This window comes from Apostichopus japonicus, chromosome 20 (assembly GCF_037975245.1).
Source record: "Apostichopus japonicus isolate 1M-3 chromosome 20, ASM3797524v1, whole genome shotgun sequence".
Lineage (NCBI taxonomy): Eukaryota > Metazoa > Echinodermata > Holothuroidea > Aspidochirotida > Stichopodidae > Apostichopus > Apostichopus japonicus.
In genome coordinates this window covers 12009980-12034948 of record NC_092580.1, presented here as the reverse complement: position 1 = coordinate 12034948, position 24969 = coordinate 12009980, and the positions used below count along the sequence as shown (strand labels likewise).

Sequence of the window (24969 nt, the reverse complement as noted above, 5' to 3'; positions counted from 1 at the left end):
CCTATAGTACAGCACACATAACATTATAACACACAGTCAGATAATGACAGAGCTTCAGTACTTTGACTGCACACACAGAAGAACACTATGCATTCACACAGTCTGCTATTAAAGTCACATTTTGTACAGTTAAGACCAAAATTTCACCCGGCCTACAAATTGCTCAATTATCCATTCTCTCTCAAACAAGAAAAACTGTTATTTTGTGATTTTTGGGTGATGAAAATTTCAATTTGAACAAAGTTTATGATAAATATTTATAAAAATATAATAATAATATATAAAAATATAAAAATAATAAATATTAAAATATTGAGCAAAATAAGTCACCAGTCTACACTTGCTGTCCGTACTTACTACAGTATTCCAGTGAACTAATGCTACACAATGAAGTTAACTACACAAAACTGGTTTCTCTACTGCACTGTGCATTACTTTACACATGAAACTTCACCGAATATTTATACTTCCTACATACAGACTGTCAGACATGAAATATTCTTCCTCTAAATGTGAAGCAAAAGCAAATATCTGTCTTTATGGAATAGAGAGCAACATGGTTTTTGTATTTTTAAACCTATTAGCATGCACAGAGGTCAGACAGCTACTTAAGTAGTTGTTGATAAAAGTTAAGTTAAAAAAAAAATTTCTGCTTCTACATAGGAACAAGTGACAGTATTACTTTTATTGTTGAAGGTCAAAAGCCCCCCCCCCCCTCTTGAACTGGTTTCTGGAAGTTACAAGATCCAATCTTAGATGCCTTCAAATTGATTATTTTCTAGTGGAATGTGGGTAGTACACGATGATACCATGCAAAAGCATGTACAGTACTGAATAACATAAAAACTCTATGTGATTATGCTCCATCAGCCATCTGACCAATGCAATGGATAGCCTCCACTATTAAAAACCTCTTTGGTCACATGGTCATAGCTAAACCGGTCTGATGCGGACAGCAAAGCCGCCAGGGTGGGTCAATATTTTTGATGAGATTCGTGCCAGGTCTGAGGCAGATCTCTGGCTGGGGTCAAGCTCTTCTCTTACTTAAGTCTCCAAATCCCCTTCTCACCTTGTCCCAGTTTCAAAGCAGTTTTTTTTTTAGAACAGGTAGCCCTAGAGATGTCGGCATGTTTTGTCTGAGGACATCATTACTTCAGAGCTGTCTTCAGTCGGTTAAAGGGGGGGGGGGGGGGGATTCACATATATTTAACTACACAGGCTCTATCCAGTAAATAAAGTATTTTTTTAACAAAAATCCCCCATCTCTCTACACATGGTCAAACTATGCAGTAGGCAAGCTTTGTCTGTAACACACAATGTGCATTCAATTCTCAAAGTAGCCAAATTAAGGGCTTATTAGATTATATATAAAGTCTTTACAGAAACAATAATGGTTAGTTTTTAAACAAAATAGAAAACTATGAAAATGACTTTAAATATATATTTTAAGACTCAAAGATAAAATTACCTGCTCTCCTTCAGATCTGCAAATCCGGTACTACATTTAGTACAATAGTTAATGACATCCAACAATGGAAAATAAAATCACCAAAATACCAGCAAAACAGATCCAGACTGTTTTCAATGTCCGTTTGCGGTTGATCGTTGAATAAGCAAATTTGCTTCTGTCCTAGACTCTGACTAAAACACGACTACAGTACCATTTAATAGTTTGAGAATAGTTAAATGCATCTGTAAAAGGAGTGTCTGTGTACTATCTCTCCACAGTGCAGGATATTTTTCTTGCTGGTATTTCTAAATTGCATGTTTTACCCCACAAAAGCAAAGTAAGGCTGCATGGCAGTAACATATGAACAAGGAAGGTACAGTATATATAGATATGTAGACATGTGCTGAATAGCCCCTTACCACCAGTCACAAACAGTTTGTTCAAAATTCAGAATTAGCTTTTTGTGACCCTGTCTTGTATATGTAAATCCATTCAGGTTATTACAACACATTGTTCAGTGCTGAAAGAAGTGTGTTTTTTTTTGGTTTTTAAATGAACTCTGGCAACTTAGGGGGAGTATTTATTGACATTCTTTGATACAAAAGTCCAGATAAGATCTGTGACAGGCCTATAATTACACTGATGAATTCTCTTGAAAGGTTCCAACAGGTTTGTGTATTGTAGCTTGACAGAGCAAATATAAAAAAGTTGGTCGTGTGAAGGCTGTGCAGCGCATGCTACATATCCTACAAGTGTCTTAGAAACGATCACAGTACAAGGTAACAAAAAAAGAAAAAAAGAGGGACAGAGAGAGAGCATTAGCTGTGAGACTGGCTAGTGAAGGACAAATCACAAGTGATGATTAGGGTATTGTTTGATCACTTATCCAAACGACAGTTAAATTAAGATATGAAACTTGTACATGTACATATGTATATGTACATACTAATACGCGGCGTAGCTAAAACTGCTTCTCTGTGCATTAGTATGTATGAACTTGCTCTGCATCTGTATCGAGTACTTTCACTGCTATTGTGATTCTTCTATATCATATATATATATATATATATACAGCATATATATATATAAATATCTCTATATCATTTAAGTGGGAAAAAAGAGTTGAAAACTATGTAACCACTAGCTGAGGAGCAGACATGAGCTGCGCCATTGCGGTGTGCTGAGGGCATTCTATTATCCAAGAGGTGTGCTTAGTATATCGCCCTTTCTTTGTTTTGACTTTACTGGTTGTTCGTTTTTGCCCGCTGTTCAGTTTGATCCTGTCCCAATGTTTGTTTTGATCCTATCCCAATGTTCCTTTTGATTCTGTCCCAACGTTCATTTTGATTTATGAGGAAAACTTTCAATCTTGGGGGCGATCTTTCATTTAGTTTGCGCAGTCGTGTCGTGGTGTAGTTTATTTTGATTGTTTAGTCAGTTTCCTTTTAGTGCATCCTTTTCTTATTATTAGCTGTTATGATCATGTGAATTTTTTTCTACATTTTGGTCTGTTTATTTGTTCTTTTCTTGTTTAGAATGTTTCATCTCTATATCCTTTCAGTCTATCTGTAGTGTACTACATTCTTATTATTGTTCCTTTTCATCTTTTGTTCTTGTAAGTTTGTATCTTGTATCATGATTTCATCGTATTTTTTGCCCAAATGGCCGCCCATAAGGATGAGTGTGGAAACAAGGACAAAGAATGTACAGTACACATGAGAGAGAGCCAACTAGCAGTCATACTCAGACACGATCATTGTTTAGGCCGACTTACTCTTTATCTTCAGCAGTTACTCACGATCTTCTCAATTACTGTGATCTAAATGTGAACTTAATCCCAATGTCTCATTCCCTTCCATTTTGAAGTGTTTAAAACTTGTGTATGAACATGCAAGACACCAACCAGCATCTTCAAAAGTACTCAATACTTCAATGTATCCTGTATACCTTCTTTCATATTAGCATCAAATGCAATACAAGTGTGAGAAATCCTCTATATAGTTCAAAAATCAGTCCAGTATCAAAATGTGATGCACTGACTTCTGAACTTCTCCAGAGTCTCATGAAAAAGAGTGTGGCAAATGATCTGCTGTTCCCCCTCCCCCCCCACCCACTCACCCCTCAGTGCACACAAAATTGTGGAAAACCCCTTGCATACTATATACAGCCCTCTCTCCACCCAGGGGTTAAATGGGTACCTGTGAGGTAACTTGTCATTGGGCGCAGTATATAACTGCTGCTGACTGGAGTGATTGTCTCAGGGACAGGTTATCATCGACCAGGGGTAATATAACGTCTGTAAAGCGTTTGGAGAACTATCGCTGGTATTAAGCACTATATAAAAAGCAAATATAATAAATATTATATTATTTTATATTATATTATATTAATTTCACACGAAGCGAGCAGCTCAAATTGGATGTATATATGTTTTTTCACCTCTACGATTCCAAACCCCCTCGGCCCTTCTCCTTCCACATGATAGCTATCACATATATTTTTACTGTGTAGCTGTGTATTTTAACATATTTATAAACCTGTAAAGGACAGTTATGGCTTTCCGACTAAATGAATAGTTTCCTCATGGAATCTTTGGACATAATTCAGATGGCTCAATTGAGATGTACAGTATGTCTATTAAACACAACACCATTGCAATAATGTCTGTATGTATGTCTAACAGATACTTAATTTGATCCAAATCTTTCCATATAGCATGACCTAGCAACGTAAGCACACGCAGACACACCCGGGTCACGGTAGGTTCTTCATCAACCACTGCTGTAAAGTATATCCCCAGAGCTGCGGGTCACATTTTACCAGTTTTACCCACCAGCAAAAGAATTATATATATAAACCTCCAAACATCCGTGTCCTACAATCATTTCATATTTTCACCTAGCCTCGATCATGCCGGGTTTTTATAGTTCTACCTGTATGCCATTACAATAGTTTTAAGAATAAAAATTCTCATTTGACACTGTCGCAAATCTTTACAGCTAGGTTTTAGGGTCAAATGAATGCTCTCGGTGCAATCTACCGTGTACTGTAACGGAAGATGGTGTGAAAATAACAACAGCAGCTGAACACTTACTTATAATTCATATTGACCCCGAAACTACTGAGTTATAAAGAAGACCTTTCAAGCAAGCTGACAAATTGTAAATGTTTGGACACTTTTCCTTTTCTTTTCTTTTTCCAATTCTAAAAGAAGAAATTCTGCTAGTTGAGTGTTGTTTATAATAGTCTTCAAAGTTCAAACTGAATAAATTTGACATCTATGGACGAACACTGCTTTATAATGCTAAATAACTGAAAGGTACGGCGTTAGAACAGCAGATAAATTTAACGGCTGCATGAAAATTAAGCGTACATTTTAGAATTAATATCCCCATCTCCAAAATGGAATATCAATCTTCTTCAACTGATTATTATGCATAAAAAGCAACATTATTGTTTTCGAACTTTATCACAAAAGTTTTTCTTTAACAGCAATTTTAAGTTAACATTTGTATGTATATTTAAACTTTTAGTTCATGTTAAAAGTCTGGCATGAACTAGGAATAGTTTTATGTGGGCAGGGGAGCTGTTATTTCAAACTTTAATGCTGAACTTCTTTCAAAACAAATTGAATGGGGAGGGAGGGGGGGGGGTTTGTATTCATCGCCGGCATCTACAGAGATAACTTTAAAATGTAAACAAAGGTACTATTCCAAGACAACTTTAAAATGTAAACAAAAGGTACTATTCCTCCCAATGGAGTACTTATCAAAGCACTATACAATGTATATATCAACACAAAAATTAAATGTATCACCACATCCTACTAAAAACTCAAACAACGATGATAAAATTATATTAACGAGCTAAGTCCAGATGACCAACATAACAGAATGATCCTGACAGGACATACGTTAAGAGAAAGGATATCTCCGCCCTCAAGTTGCAAAGTGGCCTCTCTCTCTCTCCCTCTCTCTGCCTACCCTTCACAGAACTGACATTCAAAATGGCATGCCTGACGTCACAGCTTTAATATCCTGTTTGTCTTTTCCTTATTATATATATACACATACATATATATGATGAGCATGTTTGCTCTGACCAATGCAATAAAGTTCACCATTGTTTATCACAAAATCCCAGATGTGAATACAGTAAAATAACTACACATTGCTGCACTACAACTAAGCATCTTCCAGATCATTTTAACCTGACAACATACTTCTGCGAGCAACAACCTGCCTACTCCCTGCGACCACCAAAAGGCATATTCACCAGTACCGTATAGAACTCTCCAAACACCACCCTCGAGATTCCAGAACAAATGCAACCCTGCATCTTTATAGTCTCAACCGATCAAAAAACCCAAATTTTACAAGTTCCAAAAAAAAAAAACATCTTTTTTTTTTTACCTATCCCTCCAATGGCCGGCAAATATCTTCCATGATACGATACGGCTGCGTTGTTTCCTTCCCGGGCTTGCCGTGGTTATTTACTGACGGTTTAAAAATCTCTGGCATATATGCACAAGCCTAGCAGTAACGTGAAAATCTGCTGCCTCGCCCAGGTGAACGATGAGTGCGGTCTTTGTTTCTGTGTAAATATATACACAATCAGTACTGGGCTGTATCGTCAGTTCTGAAACCCTTTTATGGAAGGAGGAAGTTCTTGAAAAGCTACAATCAACACATTTTATTAACCTTCTGCCTACAGTATGTCGAATGCAGTTTGACACAGAGTCTGTTTCGAGTTGTTGCTCCGTGTGTATTTGATGACTGGCCTTCTCTTTCATTTTCGGTTTCCCAAATAAAGTTGTAAGAGAAACTTGAAAACAATGCATGTCGCACCGGATGGTCACCTCGAAGAAGAGCGTATAAAGACCGCCGTCCATGGTCAAATCTAAATTGACTTGCTCGGACATTCCTTCTCGCAAACATGGTTGTCTTTTGACATCGATAGAGACTCGTGAATCTGACGAGGTGAGAACATCGAGGAGGACGGATGGCAAAATCTGCTCTTGAGTTTACAACAGCCGAAAGAATTTATACAACAGCTTCAGTGGAGGATCAGTTTTTTTGTTATGCTTTTCAATTTTGTTACTAATTAGCTACTAATTAAAGTTTGATTGTTCTACTTTTCTATGCATCTGTCTATTCTACCTACTCGTCCTCTGTTTCTCTTTCAGTTTTACCTGTAAAGGATATGCTGAATGGATTGAGAAAGCAGGCCCTCTAAACTTTATCTACATATCAACTACATACACAGGTTTCTGTAGTGGATATAAAGCAATTTGTAAACTATTTTGTGTTCTTTCCTCTCCAACTTCTCTTTAAGCTTACAGGGTACAGGTAGCTTGTAGGTACAGTAGCTTCTCTTACAAAAGCTACTACCTATGAGGACAAACATTCTTAAATAGGAAAGACAAATCTGCTTTCCGTCACGACATTAGAAAATTCATGAATCAGCTTTTAGTACAACGTGATCAGTTTTCTTCCTTTTTTAATTTTTTTTTTATACTAAACTCAGTTTGGCATTCTATTTTAACTTGTCTTAATCCATCCGTCTATATTACTTAGACCCTCTTTTGTTGTTTTGTTGTGTTGCATTGCGTTGCGTTGTGTTGCCTGCGGAGGAGATGCAGTTCCTTTAAAGGTTTGTTTCCCTATATCGGCTATCAAGGAAGCAAAAAAGCTGGGATTCTGACTGCTTTCAACTTTTTTATGCTGTTCAGGTTGACTCATCATTAAAGCATAACTTGACACAAAAGCCTGGGGCTGTTTCTCTCGATTGTTTTACAAATTGAAGCCTGTTGAACAGTCCGTACACAAAACCGGACGATGCTACAGTTGTAAGAATCGGTACCGAATTCTGAACTTCTACCAACGATGGGATTAAAGGTCACAAACGGGAAAACGCCACTCACTCCCATCTGTCGCTATGACAATAAAACCCACGAATGACAGAAAATTCAGGGGACATTTTCCCTCCTGTGCACTTCAGACCACGTTGTCTGATCTACTGTACGTTGAGCAATTGGATCCAACATGAACATTTACACAGGAAGGATCGATCACGCGAGAAGGCCCATCAAAATCTCCCTCAAAATGACTCAAAATCTCAACCTATAATTTCTTCTTTCTTCTTCTTCTCCTCTTCTTTTTTTATTTGTTTATACAGAGGGCAAATATAGGTCCTCCCAAAAAAGGGGGATGAGGGGAGGACAATTATAGAAACTGTGTTAAAAATATAAATATATAATGTACCTCTGCTGTGGACATGGGACTGCTGGGCAGGCTGGAAGTCTGAGATCCATTGGGCAACCTCGATGGTGAATTGGTGACCGGACTCTGGTGCATGTGAGGGGACATGTTCTGACCCTGTTGAGACGTCGAGAGGTATTCTGCGACTTGTTTCTTCTGTGTCTGCTGTATGAAGTACCGAGTGGGATTCTGCAGCTGGGTGCTGACCTGATATCACAGGGGGAGTAAAAAAAAGGGAGACAAAAAAAGAAGATGCAATTAGTTGAATGAAAACTGACCATAAAAGAACAAATTCAAATTCTACTTCATAATTCAACAACACTGGATATGAAGGGAATAGCCACAAACTCAACAAAGCAGTAAAAACCAGGCCATAAATCCTATAAATTTCTTCGCTGGGAGGGGGAGGGAGGGAAGAGGGAAGGGGTTGGATGAGGAAGATTTACTTCATTATGAAATTAAATTTGTTTTTGAATCTTGGATATCATGTAATCATGTATAGGGTTTCATGTAATCATGTTATGTAATTCATGTAATCATGTATAATCATGTTAGGTAATCATGTATAGGGTTTCATGTAATCATGTTATGTAATTCATGTAATCATGTATAATCATGTTAGGTAATCATGTATAGGTTTTCAGAGGACTTTCCCTCACATTGTATTTTTGTGAGGAAACAAATAAATCAAATCAAATCTTCAATGCATAGATGCACTACTTTTCAACATTACATGTGTGGCACATTATGTGGCAATGTCTAATCAAAAGTCGCAGAATCTTGACAGAAGCAATCATAGGGAAAGCGTACAATACTGTTCTTTGATGGTATTATTGACTTGGTACCACAGCAATAGGACAGAAAGAAAATATTCCACGCACATCTGCTCGGAGACCCCATGTGTATTTCTTCTTCTTTTCTGTTATTGTTAGTATCATTAATGTATTCATAAACTTGTCACCTACGATAACCAAAACATCTGTGACAAATAAAGCCTTCATTTCTCCATCAACTGCAACACAGGGAGTACAGTAGTCTGTGATATTACCATGTAAATGACTTTCATAAAGCTCTCTGTCAGTTTTGCAGAGAGATTTGTGATATGTTTCCTCAGCTGCTAATTTAATCTGAATTTTGATGTCTCATGTAAATGTTTTCTTCTTTTTAAAAGTATGCACACATATAGAGTTACAGAAAAAGTGACACTTGACAGTAAAATATGACAAGGCATTTTTTTAAAAAATTTCTGTGATGATGATGATGTCATAAATCCTACTGCCAGATGCAAGCTAATACATGTTGAGCTTTTATATTAACAAAAAATCACATCTTTGTGATTACAAGAATACCTATTGTATCAGAACGTACTGATGCAGAATATTAGAAATATATTTTTGCACCGAATAAAATGTTGTCTTCAAAACATCCCTTAAAAGGGTCATCAGTATTGCCACTCAAATATGCTAGAAATTCAGATAATGGTCACCTGGATCACTGTACTGTCACTCTTAACATACCGTACATATATAACTGTATATCCACAATGAGATGTGTTAGTGTCTGGGTTAACAATTGCTGAATTGTCTGTGAAAAAAGTCATTCAAGTAATCAGAACTTTCCAGGAAAGTACTCTTGACAACTACTAGCAAGTTTTAAGCAATATTTAGGTGCTAGCATCTGGGAACAATACTGACAACCTTCAACAAGTTCTCACCAGCAGCCCCAGTTACACATAGCACAGTATATATCCGTAGGATAATTCACCGGGGGCGACCATGGGTAATTTATAATCTAAATACTGAAGCATAATTGTAACAGAAAAGCATCTTCCAGGAAGGAGACTTTCACCTCTCTGCCGCCTCCAGGAATTCTCTCTTTAGCGAACCAACCACTGTTTCTGTTGACCTAGAGCTGTTAATTATTTGTGTCATTAAACGATAGTGCCAGGTTACAATCATAACTGGGCCTGGTATGTACTGTATGTACTACCACTGTAAGTATTTATCAAAATACACAGGAAATCCCTCAATGTTACACAGGAAATCCCTCAATGTTACAAAATAGTGTCCCGACCCTCTTCCCTCCCTGCCCCCCCCCCCGGCTATTGTCATTAGGCATTGTATACACACACACAACAATATCAACACAATTTCTCAAGACATCTTCATACTTTAAACTTGTGTGTCTTCTACAGTACCTGCATATAGGACGACGTGATATTTATTGTCCTGGCTTGCTTCATCTATTATGACATCTCTGTACATTTGATTTATGCAATTATGAGATCATTCAAAATGTGGCAACGAATGACCTGTAAAATGATCACTGGTGTTACAATATTATATATATTTTTTCGAGAGAGAGAGTACAGTTTCTATTTATCTGGCACCTTATAGATTTCCCCGTAATTACTTCCACCCACAGTCTCCTTTGACATGCACACGATCGTTCGGAATTCCAAGGCGGACTTTATCTTATGACGCACAGCTAATAACAAATGCTCAACATATTTTCTGGAGATGGCAGGTGGCCAAGATTGCTCTTTTTCTTGTGGCTAATATTTCCTTCATCTCAGTTCTTTCATCTTGTCCTTCAGCTATATCACATAATACTGCAGTGTCGTAGATACAAAAACTACCGCACTGTATTAAGTGAAAGCTTCGTTTCGAATCAAATCCGTTTACTATTTGGCTAATATTCTGTACTCCAGTTCACTGTAGAATGAGGGGGATATCCAGTTAAATGTGTGAATCAATTCGACTACATTGTCAAAATGATTTACTATATGGTTACAAACTCATACCAAAAGGGGAATTTTCAGAGGAGGCATGTCTAAAGGCATCAAACTCTCAGGCTTCTGAGATATGGCCTAGAGGCATCAATCCTGAGGATGTGCCAAAAAAACTAACTTACTACAAAATGCCCGAGATAAAAAATAAATCTACTGGCTAAAGTCAAGGTCTCAGCTGGCATTCTTCAGAATTACAACACACTTCAATAACTGCATGTACAGGCTTTGTACCAAGCCCAATGATTTTTGCTATATATTTAAGCAGTATGAAGGGCTTGTGCTTGGGTACAGAAATCATGCGGACTGACCTTTGTTAACCGACTTACCAAGGAATGTGTTTGTTTCTAAATGTCTACTGGTAGTAAGTTGCCAACTGTGCCTTTTCATTTTCTACAGCTGCCAAAAATCCACTCGCATTTAGCTACTAGATATATATATATCCAAATTCCAAAGGCCCGAGTTCTAAACTCGTTCTATTGGGAAAGTGTAAAAGTTGCTGATTATGTAAACCGGTATTCAAACTGCATCAAACTTCTGGCATATTGCCAAGTGAATCAGTCTGGATTTAAGGTGTAGGTTACATTGACATAGTAAACCTGGTCAGATATACCTGAGATTGCAAGCCGAAGCCCATTCTATCCCCGCAATGAAATATCTTCGATAATGTCATGAACTCTAGCTTCAAATCAAAGAAAGAGATTTCTTTTCACTGGAGATACTGTTGTTACTTTATGTATATACTCCCCTGAAATAATTAAGGCTGCCATTATTGGTGGGGGGGGGGGAGGGAGGGGTGGTTACAGTAGGTTGTTTTTCAGAAATGTACCTGAAGGTTTACAAGGGTATAACACTAGGGTGAAAATATAGATTGAAAAGGAAAGACTTTCCATTGGTTAAGGAAGGAATTTTCTGCTGTACACAGATCCTAGATATTAACTTGAGTTTGAGTCATATCCATAGTAGACTTGTGTGCACATGTGTTAAATACAATTTTATCCATCAACGTCTGTAAGAACTATACAGTATAGGCTTGATGCAGGGTTAAATCGTAAGGACAAATATTTTCATGCATGGTTTGTATTTTCTAGTAGGGGGGTTGGGAGTACAGCTTCTAATATTTCAGTCAGCATGCCATTTAAGCCTCATACCCCTTCCCTCCCCCTCCCACCTCCTCGCATTGAAAATGGTCAACAAAGGAGATATCACACTACTTTCACTAGAATTAGTGAGCAATTTACCAGAGAAGAACTGTTTTGTAAAATTGAGTGCAATCTCCCATCCTTCCCTCCCTCCACCCCTACTTCATCACATCAACTTTAACACATATATGCTCTACTACACACATAACAGAAGACAACTAACTTATATAATACTACCACTTCCCAATCCTAAAAGAGTACAGTTGTAAAGTGCTGACCATATGGTCTTTTTTCTTCTTTCTTTTTTTTCTTTCTGTACTTTGATCTCACTGTGATAGCGAGCGTCCACAAGTTAGGTAGTTACTGCTAACATCTATTAAACCAAGACTCAAGGTCTAAAGTTAGACTGCCCTGTACTCCATCTGATGGCAGTTTGTACAAGCAAGTTAGTCGATGAGTATTAGGCTAAACGATACGGTGAATTCTATATACTCACATAGTCATGGTAGTCGTTATGTGCGGGTGGCGGATAGCCATGGTAGTACGGCATCATAACAGCCAATCCTCCATACATGATGCTGGATCAGTTAATAACGATTTATACCCAGTCGGAACAGCCGAAATACATCAAATCAAAGCCCCTACCCCAAGTTTCTTCTACAGTTCGCAAGTACAATTGAAAAAAAAAAGACTAAATTTCGATGGCAAGGGACCGGCCCTTTTTGCGTGATTATTTTTTGCCCAACCCTAGCTACCAGCGCCAGGGGGAAACTGCAAACGTTTCAGTTGAGAGCCAGCTCAAACTGAATTCACTCTGATCGTCTAATCACATTTTGCGATACAACTTTTGGATGCCTGCCCCTCCCCGTATTTACCATCAGAAAATTAATTATTCACTACCTGTCTGGGATATCGTTCATGTTAAGGATTGGTCACCGACTTGCGGGGATCTTAATTCGACATCCTGTCTGGGAGACTGCGAAGAAGGTACGGTAGCCTTTAAAGCCTTTGAAAAAACCCTAGAGGTTGTCACCATTTCCAACTTGCAATATGCTCTGCTGCCATCATTGCATAGATAAAGAAAACATTTTCCAGGATGCCAAAGTGTTAAAACGAAACCAAATTTGTCCATCGCCAAAGTGAATAGGCACATCTGGTTTCAGATGCAGCTTTGCGTGATAAGGTGACCTTGTTATAGAGTGAAACACTGTACAGTGCTTGGCCATGCAACTAAGGTAAAAGCCCTACTCTCCAGAAAGCAAGTTTGAACGGGAAATTTTGGCAGAATTAATAGAATCTCTTAGATCAATTGGGATGACTCCATGCTAAAAGTATCCCTGGTTGTAACAAAGTAGACCAAATACATTTGAAGGAAAAAAACATGGGGAAGGAGAGGAAGGGGATGGGTGGGTGGGTGGGGGTGGGTGGTAGTGAAATTATCATATCTGTATATATTAATACAACATGTAACAGCAAATTTTAAGTTTACTACCCTTTCAAATGCTACATGTAACTGATAAAACATATATCACCCCCCCCCCCCACCTACCCATGCTCCTTACCTGGAGAGATTGATGATCTGACTTTTAAGGAGCTATTTTCTCATTAGCTTGTTGGTCACTAACGGCTAAGAGCATGTACACCAACCCATTTCATGCCATTTATTGTATCCCAGTATGTACTGTACACGTCTACATTGTTCCAGCTACACTACTGTAGTTAAAGCCAAATTACCATGTATAGTTGTTAACTCAGTTAAGATCTATTTTGTGTACTATAAACACTCAGTCTTGAAAGATAACCCCTCCCCCCCCCCTCCCCCTTCTGTCTTGCAATTTCCACTTCAGTCAAAGTTTCGATGTTATGATGACAGCATTTCAGAATGTATTGAGAATTCGTCTTTGAGCACCAAAATTCTACGGATAGACAGTTTATGATAGATCGGTGGGTAGATTAGAGTGCAGATGTGTTGAATGGAGACAGGTAAGAGAGGGCTGACCAGGTAAGTAACTTTTACAATTTGTTTGTCTGACATTACAAGACTATTTACTGCACCATTGCCTATATAGATAATTGCTACAGTTTGTTATGCTGGTAGGCCACATACCGCCTATACACACACAGTACACTGCCATACACAGAACTGATGAACATGCTGGTTAATATAAACATGTACTGTACGCGGACTTACAGTAACAAACCCTACAACACCTGAACCTTTCACCTAGCTAGATCTTTTCTCCACAAGAAACCACTGACTTTCATCTGTACTGTACAGGTATACATGTAGAACAGCAATGCACAAAATATGCTGACTAATGCATACCAGTATATAACAATGCCACCAATATATATAAACTGTGTTTGCCAGGGAACTGGGAAGTGTACAAATAGGATGGTTGCACTGGCACTAATCCAACTATATTGTGTATTGTGTTTGGTGAATGGTACATCCATATACCAAAGCCAGGCTGCCATAAAAAATAAAAAAAAGCTATTTACAAATTCTGTGCAGTATTGCTGGAGAAGTAACAGGACACCTAAGTGTGAGGATTTCAAACAAGGGGAATACCAAAAGGTCATGTTTTTGCCCAAGGAATAGATAGAGGAAGAAAAGTGAAACATGTTCTGCAACAGGACTGCATATATATATTAAAAGCTTTGTAGACCATAAAAGGACACATTGCATAGCAGAACCGTTACAAATCAATTAGTATTTCAATCGTTTATTAGGCTGGAAGAGAATAACTCGTAAACTTTCTACCTAACTCAAAAACTGAAAGTTCTTCAATGACTTTCAACTTGACTTTTGACTTTCAACTTGATAAAAATTGCATGCATTGCAAATACCATAATTTCCTTAAATAGATCTTCAAGGATCTAAACAAACAAAATGGAGTTGCCACAGTTAGTTCAGACATTCTGGGGGCATCATGATGTTGGCCCCCCCCCCCATGTTGATAACAAGGGGTATCGTCTACACTACATGTTTCAAGTGACGAGTGTGATTTTACTATCTCCATATTTGGTGATGCCATTACCACGAATGATGGCGAAATGCTGCACGTTTCTGCAATGAATACATTCTATAGAAATTAAGGTTTTTTTTCTTTTCAAATGTACATTATTCTGGGCTTTTTCATATATTTAGGAATGAATGATCAGTGGCATAATACATGGCATGAAATCTGGGGATGGTTTCGGGACACATTTAACGGTCCATGAAATCCGGGGACCGCTCCCCTGTTGTCTGGTCACCTTAGACAATGCTATGCTATACTATACTTGCTATGTAATACTTTGGGAGGAAGAACAAGGATGGGGGGGGGGTAGACCGGAAATGACCTATAATCATGTTAAGCTCAGTGTCCTAACAGAACTTTAACCAAGGTGTATGCCTAGTCAGGGTCTGGGAGAGCTACAATGAAAAAGCAATGGGCACAACGTAAAGGGGGGGTGAAAACAATCCACCGATATAATTATTTTTTTTCTCAATGATAAGAGGTGACACAACCTAATCTTCCTGATGAGATCTGCATTCCGTCACATGTATCTATGACGTCACACCTGTTTGCTTCAAGTTCACTCTCGGCACGCAAAAAAAAAAAAAAAAAGGGCATAAATTTAACCAACCTTGATAATGGGCATATAAAGGCACCGGGATACTTTTAGCTTCCTCTTTTGTGGATCTAAAACTTTTAATTTCCTTCTGCATGCACTGTCCTTTTTTCTCGAGTTATTCAAACTTAAAACTGTAACTAATGTATGTTAATGATTTACCTGTAGTACTGCTCTGGGGACTTCTGGGATAGTATTGAGGTTGTTGGCCTTTGGAAGGTCGATGGCGTTCGTCTTTGGATTCGCTCCATTACTCGGTACGTCTTTCCTATTCTTCTCTTCCTCGTAAAGCTGTCGTCTTTGCAGTTCTTGTTTGAAACTGGTCCTGGTAGACATCGTCGTGCTCAGTGGTGAAGCTGTGCTCGCTGATACACTGTCGAGAAATCATATAGATCATACAACATTGAAGGAATATGAAAGCACAGAAATATCCATCGATTAACGGTGCTCGAGGCGCATCGCAATATTATATACCCTGGTCAACGATAACCTGTCAAAACATGGAGACAATCTCTCCGCACGGCGGCAGCAAAAAAAACAAAGCCCAACCGACGGTTTATCTCACAGGTTCCCCATTTATACCACCTGGGTTTACTCAGGCAATGCCTTGCCCAGGGACACAACGTAATGATCTGGCCATGACTCAAACCTGCAAGCCTTAGATCACAAGTCCACTGCCTTGATATCAAATAAATCATGGAAAAATGTTAAATTTATGTAAACTAACACATCATCAAGAAATTGTTGCAATTGATCAAACTCAGGTACCTGTAGAGTAGTACCATACTGTACTTCACACCATATGAGAGTTAAAGCACTAGATGTAATATCATTCCAATGTCAAAATGGAAATTGTTATTGCCCAACCACTTGTTTACACAATTTATTACCCTAATAACAGGAACTGAGATAAAGTAATTTGGACTGTGTTCAAAATTCACTTCACTTGAAAATTAATTCTTTAAAGCTAAATATGATCTCATGTGAAAAACGACTCGACAAGCTTGTGTTTAAAGGGTATCTTTTACTTTACATCATGGAAGCCATGACGCCAGGTGCTATCAATTCGAACACAAAATCACATCCAGAGTTTAATAAGTACAGTTTGCAATATACTGTAGGTGCATTGATATTAAATGCATTATTTAGAGTTTTAGACTTCTCTTGGTCTTCAATACACCTCGTTGAGTATTAACGTTCACTAAAACCGAAAGTGTCTTCTCAAGGCATTTCAAACGGGAACACACCCACACACACGCACACAGTACTTAAAACAGAAAGAAACCTCAATACATGTAACATTGCTATTTAAACCATGAAATAGGAAGAGTTAACAATGTGTATATATATATACCAAATGCTCCACTTTTTTACGCAACTAAAGCAAACTATGGGTATAGAGAAAAAGGTCAGTTGGAACAAAACACTGATATATACAGTATCAGGAAGTCAAGGACAAAACACAAGGGGCCTGGTGCTGCTATTAACCAGCTGTTGCACACCGATATAAAACCGTGCAAGGGGAACTTTACGTAGAATCGTAGAGAGAGAACAACTACACTTTAAATGAACCTTTTTAACGATGTCGTGATATTATCTGAAACACGAGTGCCACCAAGGCTGCGTTTTGTGTTGCGTCGAATACACAAGTTTGCCAATAGTCCGTCTGTAACCATGTAATATTTACCAGTAACATTTACCCATAATTACATATATACCAGGCTATCAAAGAGTTCCTTTCGATACTCGTACTTCAGTATTCTGGCACCAGGCCTCGTCCTCGTGGATACATGTAATGGGTGGTATTCGGAATACTAGGGAAATTTATCATACTGTATACAGACTTTACTGATTGATGCAAGATTACTAATGTTGTTTCAACTTCTTGTACATTCAGCTTTAGCAACTGTACTCAAGGGGAACTCTACGTCTGTATTGAAGTACTGGATTGTACTCGGACAGCGGATGTTATCATACTTCAGATCTGTTTGATATAATCCTGCAAAGTCTAACTGGAAGATGTACTGTTGGTATGGCATGTATACATGTGATTGGTAACACATGACTGATTAAAAGTGTCTATCTCCCTAATGTCATCATTCTCGGTGCAAATTTGATGAACTAAATGTAAGGACAAACTTGACTGCTTTCAAGGTACTGTAGATAATGTATAGTACATTATCTCGTTTTCGTTGAAGATCTGTCCAATATGATACTATACCTACTGGCTACTGCATTCCCTTCCCCCACCCACCTCCCATCCACTCCCACCCCCAGTTTGTTGTTTCAAAATACAACTCAATACATGCACTCCTTAAAGGCAGCTATTTGCCTTTGGGCAAAAACCGCTCTGGCATCTTTTACCAACCATACAAGCCTTACTGACGAAACTATGAGACACCTACCTGGAGCCTGTTTGTCAGATGACCAATTAAAGTAACCAGTATATATTTAATGATTCGGTTCTAAACATATCATAACCCAGACCCTTTTTTCCTATAAAAGAGTAAACAAGAGACTTTCAAATCTTTGAGAGTTATTAGCCTTATTAATAACTCATAAAAATAAGTCACATGGTATTGGCGACCCCTTCCGCCCCCCCCCGCCCCCTGCCCCTCCACCTCTCCTGCTGCTGAGATATATATGTAACAAACTTGCCAACTTTTGTATCGCAAAATCGATGCCCTACTTGATAAATTATGCCCCGTAACCTACATTCTAGGTATAATCTATCTGATTCTAAAGGGCAGCAGAACCCAAGCAAATGGCTCAATTCCCTATGAAACTATTCACTACACTGGTAAACATTTAGTTTAGAGTACTAGCATTCAGGACCTACTTTACCTCACTCGCAAAGGAGCCAGTTGACCCATTGGCTCTCCTTCAATTTACACTGCTATACAGGAATTTACACTGCTATACAGGAATTTACACTGCTATACAGGAATTTAACTAACCAACTCCCCTTCCCTTCCTTTCCCCACCCCTCCCCCCTAAATAAAAAGAGTTCCTGGTTAAATAGGTATAGTTTACGAGCAATTGAGTGACAATTTACTTTTAATAGCTGTCTCCAATCTTCATACATGTACAGTGAGAACCCTCCTGGGTATCAACCGGACAGGACAGGTTTATCAGGTTACCTCTAGGAACAGTAGAGCGAGGATACTGAGGTTGTGAGGACAGGAAGTAAATATACAAAACTTGCATTTTTGTAAGTTATAATACTGGATCATGTAAGCATTTTAACACCAATGCCACCACTTCTTTCAAAAATATCCTTTTTTGCCCAAGTTAACAAGTAAGACATAAAACTGATATAAAAAATAAAAAAAATAGCAATATCATCTTACAAAACAGTCATCTTTTCTACCAGGAATAATTTAATGTTCAAATCTTGCCCAGCAGTTTTTGAGAGACTCTGAATTTTGTCTTGTATGATACCTACAGTACTGTATGGATCCTGCGGCCTACATAAACATTTGCAGTGCATTTGAATAGCAAATCCTCGTCTACATTTGCGTAGCCTATTTCGCTGTGCGATATCGGAGGACAAATTGTCATTCCCCGATATTAACAAGATTTCTCCCTACTGTAACACAACAAGTTCCACTATATGATATATATATATACATACCGTATACTGTACTGTGTCTGGTAGTATGTAAAGACCTGATCTGCATGCCTTATACAGACTATTGCCTCTCCGAGTACAAAACTTACTTGAAAACAAAAATATATTAATCATTACCACTTTACAAATCTCTCATTTGAAATAATCTTCCTTGCAGATCAGTCCCTTAACAAGAGCTCTTTGATAAACTGTACATAACAATGAACATCTTCCTCTTCCAACTCCTCCTCCTCATCCCTTGAAACATCTTTCAAACGCTCTATTTTACGCTTTCTACACAGCTGCAGTCACTGACTGCATGGCAGTGATCACAGAAGATAAAGCAAGTACAGTTTTAATCTTTTTCTCCTCCCTCTCGTGTTTGATCAAAGCTCTTGTGTTTTGCCAGTATTAAGTGAAAGTGTAATATTTTCCTTTCATAAAAAGCATTCTAGAACAATCGGGAGGACTGAAAGGGAAAAAAATTAGAAAAATTACCGTTGGACCTATCACAAAAAAAACCTGTAGTGGCCTGTATAGCCAAACGCGAGTGAATGAACCCGAGCCTGAGGATGTCAATGAACGGGCTGAATGGCTAAATATAAATGGAACGAAATTAAAACCGAATCACTCATTAACGTACTCTGGACATCAAGCACTCGGGTCGATTTTAAAACACGGGGGGAAGAGGGAACATTAATCCAACCGTGAATTATTTAAAATTAATCTATAATGATGGGATCGAGCAACCGTGACATTAAACACACGATTGACAACAAAAGCTACTCTCAGGTGTTTTTTGGCTTGAGAACTTAGAGACCTTTCAATGTATGTACAGTATAGTACAGACTTTAGAACTGAACTAAAAGGTTAAGTAGAGAATCTAGCCTTGGTTGATGACTAAACATTTTCCTAAGTTTTGGTTTGTTATGACTTTGATAATTTGATGAATCTAGTTATATACGGTACAAATTTGTTTGGATTATGCATGTACTAGAAAATACAGTTATGTACTACATTGACATGTTACATGCATACATGTACCATCGTAGCCCTATATCCTACCCCTGGGCGCCGACTCAACTGTCCTAATTCTGTTCCTTTGCACCCTTCTGTGTTTCACTGTACACCAAGAGATTGGTCACAAAATATTGATGTAGCTTTTACCAACTGCAGTATGTCAGTATTATGAGTCTAGTTTCCATCACTGTCATAGCATTGCTGATGAGAGCAATTCTGTAAAACAGAACCCCCCCCCCAAAAAAAAAAATATGTTTACTGCAAACAAACCTCTTTCTTGAAACCATCTGGCAGTTTGGAACTACTGGGCCTCCTCCTCTCTTACCATTCCAACCACCAGCTACCACAGAGGGAGAGGAGGTGGCATGGGAGCAAGAGGGGGACCTCCCGCATCTATCAAAGAAAGTCGCATATCCAAACATTTCAGACATCTGTCTTCAAACATCGGATCCTTTCCCGAATATATCCCAATGTTATAACGTTGTCAGATGTACAGTACAATATCCAAGTATTAATAATCCACAGTGTGATGTTTCAACGTCGCTTCTTGAACCAAGAGTCAGAACTGGAACACTGCAAACGTGACCAAGACTTGCCCTGCATACATGTGTCTTTTGGTCGCTCTTACAAGGAAGTTGAGAACTTTACAAATTATGACAAATTATATTCGAAGGCAAAAAAGGGATTGTTAACTTTTGAAATATTTATTCCCGTTTCCTCTTACTTCCTCTTTGCTTTCTTACGACAATGCAAAGTACAAATATCAATCCACGATATGGATAAAAGTGTTGTATTGAAGGCGCATTGTGTCAATTATAAGTTTAGTTGTAGGAGGAACTATCGTTGACTAAATGCTCAGTCTTTTGTCAACAAAAGGCTGATACATGTGGGTTGACCTATAGTATTATACGGGAGAATTACGGTTATGGTAAAAAAAATGAAAAAATATGAAGAAAAAAAAATCCAGGAGAGCAAGCTGCTGTTAGTACAGCTTGACTTTCAAATAGCCGTCAAAGGGACAGATTTCTTTGTGGTCAAATAGTGGCTCTAAAGCATTATTTAACACAACAATTTCCCTCCCCCTCCTCTCCCCCCCCTTCTTTGATACAAAAGGGACAGAATTTTAGGCTAATTCCTGGACTGGTACTAGAATAAATCAAAAAACATCCTGTAGAAAGACAAAAAAATCCAAAAAGAATTAAAGTTACAGTACCAGTCGATTCATTCAAATTTTCGAAATGGGTTGTAGGTCTTTTGCAGGGTACTGTACAGATTCGGCCAGAGGAGGAGGAGGGCAGGGACGTCACAGAGGGGTCATTGGACGAGGTGCAGTGCAAGAATGTTTAGTACACATAGCACTGTAGGCTACATGCATTATTATTATTAATTGGCCTATCCGACGCATACCCGCAAAGCATACCCGTATTAAAAGAAACTTCACATGAATCGTGCACTCTGGTGAGGTGGGTTCTTATGCTACAGGCTACAGGAATCTATGGAGTCCAAGTTGTTGTGTCTGCCTGTATATGTCTGTGTGTGTGTGTGTGTAAGTATGAGTGATATCATCCTTTGTATGTATGTGGGATGTGGGTAGTCGTAGATGATCCATCTTGTTCTTAGTACACTTCTCACGTATATTTGCAAGGTTCTTTAAGGAAGAGTTGCCTCGTATTTGGTGTAAATGTGTATCAATAGAGTAGATTACACCCAGCATAGCGAAGTTTATATGTATGTCTGTATTTTAGATCCCCCTGCAAGCAGGAACTTTCGAAGAAGCCTCATTGGCTTATCAAAGCCGCAAGCTGACCGAAGTCAGTCTCTTACATTCATATTTAACGTCTATGATTATGAATTGTCCACAACTCTGTAACTGGACAACATACATTAATCTGGGAGTGACTCGAACCGGGGACCTTATGATTGAAAGGCACCAAGTAATGCAGCTTAGCCAAAGATCTAACCCATTTTGGCAATGCGCACTTCCCTGGTAACCAGATAAAATAAGTCATATTGGTTCTTACACTACCATTGCAAGGAAAGATTTAACTCTATAGACCTCTCAATGGTTAACCAACATACACATCTCAATGATGGAAAAGCAAAATGATTATCATCGACAATACAGATAGGTCTACTAGTCGAGTTTTCCACTGACCTAGTTTTCCGAAATTCTACTAAATTATCCAGGAATGACTTTTGACTACATTATCTGGATAACCTGCACATCTTACAGTCATTCCCGACCATACTGTAAAATACTGCCGTATGCTGGATGAACCAACCATACATACTTCCATCTACAATACTTTAGTACTGTACCATATCATGTGCAGACTTCCGAAAGGTGAAGCTAGCTTTAGACAGGAGCCACGACACTGTAATCCACTGTATAGGAAGCCAATCGGTTACACAACGAAATCAGCATTTTCTGTACATTTCAACGTGACAGAGGTCAATCACATATTCATGGACAGTACTGTACGGTCCTGGCTATTATTCACCAAGATCTCAATACTTCCTGTTACTCACTGAAATAGAGAGCATCTTTACCATGCAGTTACAGTTAGAATTAACTGTGACTGTGCTGTAGACAACACTGCCCAATGTCATGATCCTTAATGACCATCATACAGTACCGTATGGACTGTATTGTATATATTAGAGCTTCCAATCTATCTTGGGACAAATTTGTAAGCTTTCACCATAAAATGAAACAATGGGTGTTTCAATGCTACACAGTAATGACATCATATAATGTTAACGAATGGTGCCGCATTATGACAATAATCCAATTGATGTTGACACATGCGGAAAACAAACAAATGTTAAATGTCAAGATCATTAAAATCCTTGCAAATTTGCTGGTCAGCGACCTACACAGTGTCAGGAGTACCGTAATGGGTCTGACGACTGACACATTCCCAGCCATTGATGATTCATAAAAATGGATAATTAAATAGCTCACTGTAAACTGTTTGATGAAAGTTCGAGCATGGGTGACCACTACCTGACTATGTTGGGGCAATAAACTCCATGACCTTCAAAATAATTGAAGGTTAATTGGCAATTATAGTATCCAAAAGTGATCAACAAACTCACCAAAACTAACTGGGGCATTTACAAGTGACGATACTCACCTGTCTGCGATTCTACATCTGAACTTTTTTATCTACCCTAAAACTACATGACTGGAACATTTTAGCACTGCACCTCTACTTCTGGGGCACCTCCCACTTACTCTTCCTTCTCTTCATTCAGTCTAACATTCAGGGCTGATGAAGGACAATTAAAGACTAGTACAGCTATGAGGTTCATGACGTCAAAGTGAAGGACCCATTGATCGGTCCAGGAGACATCACAAGATGGGCCGCTAGCCATGAACCATGTTTAAAAGCTTTTGGCAAACCTGATTACAGCTTACTATACATACATACTTCACGATGTTGATACTATTTTTCATTTTTCCAATTTTCAATTCACTTGACATGAGGCTGGAAAAGATCATATTACCGGTTATGATACTGAAATGATGATACTGACTTGCACAGTAGTTAAAGCCTAACTACATATTTAATAACAGGAGCCATTGGCATACAGTAAATGTTCACAAGTATTTTTACACATTTGTACATACTGTTGGCATCGTGCAATCAACTCTTTGTCTGGTATATGTAGTGTATATGTAATAATGCATGCCTGGGAGAAAAACTACACAAAGGTTTTGTTTTTTATTTTTTCTCAAACTAACCATTGTCGAAAGACTCCATATTCACAATGTCAATGGTTTATTCTTTAGTTTAGGCAACAGGAGCATTTTAAATTTTTACAACAGCCAACACATCAAAATGAGGGACATGTTTCAGCTTTATTTCTCAAAGTGTACCACTAACATCTAAAACGGTTTATTTAAACTTTTAAAATATTCAAAATCTATTTCAGCAAAATTCTTCAAGATCAGAATGTTTCATTTGCAAAAAAAGAAGACAGTTAACAACACTTTATCACAGTTTCCGAACTTTTACTTTCGGAAAAGGACTGAAATACTGACATGTTGATACTTTCACACATCACAGAGTTCAATTCAAATTGGATATACAGTACCTGTATAGTTCAGATGCAGAAGTCCTTGCAAACACATTTTCAAAGTGATTAATAATTTCTTGTTAGTAGAGAAGATAAGATTTTTTTTTGGGGGGGGGAGGGGGAGGGGGGAGGGGAAGATTGAGATTATTACAGAGTGAAATTAATCATGTATGATCATACATCTGACTAACATGAAAGCTGGCAATATATTTATTATTTTTACAGTAAACATGATGATTATACCCCCACAAAAACAGGATTTATTTACACCATTGCTAAACATTTCCAACAATGTTGAGTTACAGTACAAGGAACTGCTTTAAGAGGAAGTGACACCAACGATGCAAATCCCGGCAATCTGGACAAAACCCTTTCCTCTATTAGCAGGCAATGCAAAATTACCAAACCTTACCTGGAAAAAAAAAAAAGAAGAGTCTTCTTCATGTACGTGTTTTAGCCGTTGTACATTTCTAGTGCAGTGTAATGAGTGGAGTTGGTGGGTACAGAACGTGTATACATGATATATTATACACTGCACTGAGTGTACTCGGACATCCGTCGACGTATTTTCTAAAGACCATCCACACTTTACCTGATCAAACTTACATTGTACATAGATTGTGCTTGCAGGTTTTCAAAACAGCCAGACTTGCCATTCATTAGAGAAAAAACTGATTGACAGAAATTTAACAATTTTTACTTGTGTTAGTCACAAAATGTCAACATTTTGAAAAAATTTCCAATGTTTTTCTCTTCCTCTTCTATTTCATCTCAATATATATGATGGGGTGGGGGTGGGGTGGGGGTGGGTAACATTTAGGTGGTGGGTAACATTTATGTGGTGGGTCAAAGGTAAACATGTCAATTTTGATGTCTTGGTGCAAAATGGCACAGCTCTACATTTGTGAGCTTATAACATCACTATTAAATGCCTTGCAGAAATCTTGCAGTTTGGTCAGCACGAGCCTAGAGATCACGAAACTTAAAATCTTCAGAGA

The 24969-nt window shown here is 38.2% G+C and overlaps 1 protein-coding gene across 3 annotated transcripts in view; it reads right to left on the bottom strand.

Moving 5' to 3' along the window:
- The window catches only part of LOC139961997 (transcription factor EC-like), a 50239-nt gene that overhangs the window by 15035 nt on the left and 10235 nt on the right, over positions 1-24969 (bottom strand). The window contains exons 1-3 of one of the 3 annotated variants that reach the window (XM_071961776.1): positions 20159-20605; positions 15421-15631; positions 7714-7917 (exon numbers count right to left, since the gene is read on the bottom strand). In XM_071961776.1, coding sequence (XP_071817877.1) covers positions 7714-7917; positions 15421-15631; positions 20159-20319 — 576 coding nt within the window. In that variant the 5' untranslated portion in view covers positions 20320-20605. Of the gene's footprint in view, positions 1-7713; positions 7918-12136; positions 12513-15420; positions 15632-20158; positions 20606-24969 lie in introns of those variants that run through there. The other 2 variants (XM_071961774.1, XM_071961777.1) reach the window with 2 other exon arrangements.